Genomic DNA, 6,340 nt, shown 5'->3' on the forward strand with positions numbered 1-6,340 from the left:
ATATATATATACAAGTACAAATACATATACATGTAGGTATGTATGTATATATATATACATACATATATATATATATATATATATATATATGTTTGTGGTCTTCTATTCTGTGCTATTTGGGACACTTGTATTGCTCTATAGCGATGTGTCGGCAAAACTGAACCATGCCAGTGTGCGTTCAAGTGCACGTACAATCACTCATGAAGGTTTTCGTTTTATACCAGTACTTGACACATTCATACTCTAGTTGCGCAGCATACTTTTCTGTATTATTATTTTATGTAGTTATATTGAGTACACCTTGGTACAATTAACCGCCGTGTACACGCAAGCATGACTATAAGAGTTGCGTTCGCTGCCGTGCCAAACAATTGATCCTCTTTCCCCTCTTGATATAAATATCGGACAACTTCTTCACGGACTTTCGATCGATCTCTATCGAATGTATAAAGGAAGGATGTTCTTCGCATGTGTACACTCGGCATTTAGCCAAATGCGTGAATGCAGCAATAGAAATCAATCATTTTTATACCCACGCGAACTCGTGTCGTTATTCTTATTGTCTGGCATCTCCTGCTCCCTTATGCATGTACACCTACTTTATCGTGAGCTACCTTACCACTGCGTAGGCGTACAAACCGATTGGCTCATACTCGTATGTACACCCGTGCAATATTTTTAGATCTACTAACATCATTTTGAAAGTTGCGAAGTAAATTAATTGCACTACGATCTTGTTTGCTAAGTATTTGCCAATCACCTTAGAAGTACTGATGTGGTTTGCGTGTGTACTATGTACTAGCTCTATATGACTGTTTCATCGCATGAATCTGTTTTTATATCTGTATACATGTCTTTGAATGTCATGTGAAATCAGTTATGAGTTCTATGGAAGCAGCATAAAATTACTTTTATGTGAGTGATAGCACGCGATTGCCACGTGTAATCGACCTGCATGATTTTGACTTTCAGTGTATCTGTAATAGATTAGCGTTGTTTAGTCAGCGAGTGCTACTTGGGACGGCTTTGTATACTAAGTATAGTGAGTCATTGATGGTGGGCGTATGCATTGGTCAATTCTAACGCGCGTTTCCCAGCACTTAAGAGAATGAGAGGCTCGAAATACTTTTGTGTGTTTGAGAGGGTGGGGGAGGGGGTATTTGACGCGTACGTGCACTTATCTCAGCCAAGTCGGACGACCGCATTTGAATCGCAGCATCCAAATGTTTAACTTTAATTCGTTCCATTTTTCAGGAGGTACAAGCGATTGTCGGCTTGACATCAGCTCTGTCGAACCAGAAGACATACCTCAAGCCGGCCTGTGCGCTAGTTGTCGTATCTGCCATTGAACAGTCACAATCACGTTCACAGCTGGAAGAGAGAATCATGCCCACCATTGCTCCACTATTTGCAGAGGATACTTGGAGTGTGGAAACTCTTTCATACGCGCTCACTGTACAACGCTTATATCCCGAGCTAGATTACGGGTCGCTGTTCAAAGGATGGTCCAGCCCAAACCTACTACATTCATCAAATTTCAGTCGCTTGCAAAGTATATTAGTACAGTCTACAGAAGTCACGCAATCTGGCATACACTTCATATGGAGAATCGTCATCGATGAACTTTTGACACATGAACTTGTCTCGGAAACGAAGGTGTGTATGCGGGTCTTTCTTAGTTGCACAATATTGGTACGGTCCGCCGAAAGTCGAGTGATATTTGTTGCAATTGATGCATGTCGTAGAAGTGACCTGCTATTCTCTGTTCGTTAGTGCGTTCGTTTTTGCAGGCATTCTCGTGTGCTATTCGTGAATCTTATTCGAGAATATATTGATTTTCGTGCCACAATATAGCGAGCAAATTTAGCCTCTGTCACGCCCAGTGCATGTCACTTATAGGTGCCCGCGATATACATGTGTTGTACCAGGCTGTGGCTCAAGTTTACTTATTTGCATACTCAACAGAAAATCGGGTTCGAATCCTTCTGGGAGGTTGTGGTGGATCTAGGCCTACTACAGTCTACATCACACGATCGCAAATACGTTGGCCTTCAGCTATTCAACGAGATGATTGTGACTGTTCCAACACAGTGGATCTCTTGCATGCTTACGCCCACACTTCTCCGTCTGCTAATTAACAATCTAAGCAAGGAAGACGCATACCTTCATGGTGCTGCGATGTGTACGATCACTGCAATGCGGAATGCTGGGGCTTATGATAGTTTGAAGGCTGTCATGTTGGTATCTGCTTTACAGGGTCCTCAGGGCCATCGCAACTTTGATCAAGTCAGTGGATCGAACTGTGTCGATACGCTCGTAAATGGACTCACTACAGACGGAATCAATGCGTACTTAGACTTGCTGATGCAGTCTTTCTTAAATCCGCCTGAGGCGCCAACCCTGGAAGAGAAAAATGATACCGGCGCCCACGCTGCATACAGACGAAATCACGAGAAGGAGCACCATGTGAACGTGTACCGAGAGTGGGTGGTGAATCAGATGCTGAGCTTATGCCGCAATAGGCGCCTACCGCGAACCGAGCAGTGGGTGATGCGTGTCGTGAGATTTACCATGCTACACACACACTTTGTGGTTTCCGCGGCATCCGAATCGTCCACCAAAAAAAGCTCAAGCAAAAAGTCCAAGTTCTTGGAACTGCTGGAGATCATGCCTGAGTTGGAAACAAGCGTTGCTGCCCCAGCTGTCTCTCCTGCGTCTCACGAAGCTTGTGGTAAACGGTTGGTCGCGATGATGAGTGAGGTCAGTGGCTGGCCTCATCTGGATGGAGTACTCGCAGAGCTTGGTACGGATACACAGGCAAAGGATAACAAGAAGGGAAAACCGGCAGCCGGGCACAATAAATCCACTATCGGTACGATGAAGGATGGCGAGTTCTGGGTTCACCGTCTGAATGAGGCAACGCTGGCACTGTATGAGTTTGCCAAGATTGATGAGCGCGTGACTATCGTGAACGAAGAAAATACCGCCGAAGAAGTGATTTCCGAGAAGCGTCGCGTGATGGCCCTAGCGAAGACTGCCCTCGAGAAAGTGCGACAAGTGGAGGCCAAGCACGAGACACGCAAGTCCACTGGCAAGCAAAAACATGCTAAAGCCTTGGAGTTGTTGTTGCTGCATTCCTCGCTACTTCTTATGAGTGGTGAAGGTGAGGCTGTTGATGTTATCGAGGATTTGTCAAAATGTGTCGAGAAAGAGTTTGGCTCACAATCTACTGGGCGAACACCTAATAAGGAGAATGATGATGAAAGAAGTCCAGCTGTGGTTGAAGTTTTGACTGATTGCCTTCTGTCGCTGCTGGCTAAACCTGCAAGTGTCTTGAGGGTGGTCTGTGTGGACGTATTCAAGGTTTACTGTGAGGATCTCACGTCAAAAGGTCTCGATCTGTTGCTACAAGTGCTGGAAATCAACCCAGGGCTGGAAAATGGAGATATTTTACAGGCGAACGCTGATGAACATATCGAGGAGGATATGAGTGGAAGTGATAGTGAGAACGACATGGTAGGGAAGGATGGTGAAGTGAGAGTTGATGAGAGCGAGTCCGAGGAAGAGCAAATTAGTTCGACAGCCAAGCGTGCCAGCAGGGGAAAGAAGGTGGTAACAAATGCTAGCAATGTTGAGAATGACTCTGCAGATGATTCAGAAAGTGACTCAATAAGTGACAGTGACTCAGATGCTGATGACATGGAATTAGATGAAGAGCTGAAGAAAAATGTGAGGGAAGTTTTGGGTGATGCTGCGCATGATGTTGACGCCAGTGGAGATGAAGCTGAGTTGAGTGACTACGACGACGAGCAAATGGCCGCTTTCGACGCCAAGCTTGGCGAGGTCTTCAGAGATAAAAAGAACCAAAAACAAGACAAGAGATTGAGTTTGCAAGCCATTACACACTTTAAACTCAGAGTGCTGGATCTAATTGAAGTATTCATTAGATCGCAGTCGCAAAATCCCTTGGTTCTGCGCATAATTATGCCGCTATTGACTGCTGTGCGTGTGCTTCCCCCTCAGAAGGAGAACAATGTACTCAAACAGCGACTGGAGGGTGTAATACTCAATAAGCTGTGTAAGCTGAAAGAATGTCCACGTGCCCCTGCTCTGGATTCGAATTTGCCCCACGAGGTGCTGGATCAGTTATTTACTTTTGCCAGAGAGTCGGCGGATAGACGGTTCATGCAATTAGTTACAGCAAGTGTGCTGTTGTGTCTGCGAGTCCTCATTGGCGCTAATGGTGGCAGGACCGGACCATCACCACGAAAGACCAGATCCGCGCTCAAGCGTACTGCTGATCAAGCCAACGCCCTAACAGAGACATCAGTAACCCCTAGCGTAAGTTTGATGATCGTTTAATTTTTGTTTTCTGTGTTGCCGGGTACGTCAGTTAGCATATCCACTCTACACTACCAGCACGTATGGAGGGTATTTCAGAACCTAAAACAGACAAATATTACAAAGCCAGGACAGAGCTGAGGGAAAAGTTGAATTGATCTGATCTGATTTCCTGCTTTTTCATCATTTTACAGATCGGCGCACTTGATGTGGAACGTGTAGCAACCTTGTATAGGGGGGCTTTGTTTGATTATCTTACCGAGAAACACACAAAACTGAATTTGAAATTTTTCACTGAGCCTCTAACGAGATATCAGGCTCTGTTGGATCCTATGATGCAAGCACTTGCGAGTATCTTGGATTCTGTTAAGCGAGATTATCCTCGTACCCAAGCTTTCCAGATTATGGAATGTATAACTAAGGTGGCAGTATCCCACCACCAAGATTCAAGCACGCGTGCTGTACCTAAGCTCTTTCAGCCCTACATAGAGTCAACACTTACTGTTATGGCACCCTCTGATATCCAAGTTGAAATTGGGAAAGAAGTGACGGCAAGTACTGACGAAGACGTCAGTGAGAAGGCTGTTCCGGCGGTAAAGGGCAAGCACATCAAAGCTTGTGTTAAATCAACCGCAAATATGTATAACTCAACCAAGAACTTTGATGGACAGAAAGGAGTAAGTTCTCTTTTCTCTCTTTCTTCTGGTTGTATTGGCATGTTCTGTCGCCGATTTTTCGTATTCCAGTATGCAAGTATTTTTGTTCTGATATATCTTTTGTGTCATATTTGCAGGTCTTCGCCGATTCCCTACTTGAATGCTTAGAAACCTTGGCAAAGAACAACACTTTGGCAGAATTGACACCTTCAGTCAGGACAATGTGTAAAAGGGTCGCGATGCAGATGAGAACGAAAGCGACTGGTGCAAAATCCGAACCCACGAAAGCGAGGTAAGCAGCTCAAACGATACTTTATTTGTATTAACTATACTTCAGTATTTTTTTTTCGGCGTTATTTTTCAAGCGCATTCGTACATATATTACTTCTGCATAATATTCTCGCAACGTTTGTTTTGAGGGCTTACGATATCCGCAACTTCTTGTTTACTTTTTTTGCACAGCAGTAAGCGGAGACGAAAAGCTGATTAGTATGTCACAGAAATATATATCGACTTTAAAATTAGGTTGAGATTTTTTTTCTTCAAAATAAATATAAAAATGTAAGATCTGTACGTACAATTTACACGAGTCTCTATCTGAAGTCTGAAGTAATAAAATAAATAGATATTTTAGAGGGAGAGAATGTCAGAAACTCAGAATGGACGAGTCCGTCGGATGGCATAAAATATTATTTACTATGGCATGTAGTAAATGTCTGATTTTTAAAATAGAAATAAAAATAGAAGTATTTTTTTATTAGATCGAGGCTCTAATGAATGTCTGTATATGGCCTAGTGACAATAAAATTATTAACCACCTCAGGCCCAGTTCCTACCAGTCTCATAGTTTTACTTTTTTTAGTTTAATTTGCTTAAATATAGGTGTATTAATGTATTGTTTCGGTCGTACGACCAAGGACAGACTCTTTAACAATATATCATACCGCCCGTGCAGCCTATTGGTCCTGGATCATTACCAATACTTCCCATTGGTCCTCAGCATCCACTGATAACTCTATTGCAACTTTTACCATCCCAAAACTACAGTATTCTCCATAATATAGCAGTTATATAAACTAGTTTCGTGAAAATTGGTCAAACACAGGATCGTACTTTACACGTTTTTTACGACTTTGTTTGACCCTTGTGCCTTCCGCACTGAGAACGTGAATCAATTGGATATCGTAAAATCGACCCATAATATTATTGGTCGGCCCGCCCGCGGAATTTGCACTACCTACAGGGTCGTACATTTTCAAATTTGAACACGCAAAACAAAACTCAAAATATAGATATATACGCACAAAACCCCACAAAACTACAATATAAAGCATACTATAACC

General features: G+C 43.2%; 1 protein-coding gene across 1 annotated transcript in view; it reads left to right on the forward strand.

The window, feature by feature from the left end:
* Nucleotides 1-5,570, forward strand: part of SARC_05730 (hypothetical protein) — a 7,051-nt gene extending 1,481 nt beyond the window's left edge. Inside the window, exons 2-6 of the mRNA XM_014300408.1 lie at nt 1,255-1,656; nt 1,966-4,341; nt 4,536-5,018; nt 5,135-5,289; nt 5,460-5,570. Of these exons, the coding sequence (XP_014155883.1) occupies nt 1,255-1,656; nt 1,966-4,341; nt 4,536-5,018; nt 5,135-5,289; nt 5,460-5,487 (3,444 nt within the window). The 3' untranslated portion in view covers nt 5,488-5,570. The remainder of the gene's footprint in view (nt 1-1,254; nt 1,657-1,965; nt 4,342-4,535; nt 5,019-5,134; nt 5,290-5,459) is intronic.
* The last annotated feature ends 770 nt before the right edge of the window (nt 5,571-6,340 follow it).

The sequence above is a fragment of the Sphaeroforma arctica genome, assembly GCF_001186125.1.
Source record: "Sphaeroforma arctica JP610 unplaced genomic scaffold supercont1.377, whole genome shotgun sequence".
NCBI classification, from domain to species: domain Eukaryota; class Ichthyosporea; order Ichthyophonida; genus Sphaeroforma; species Sphaeroforma arctica.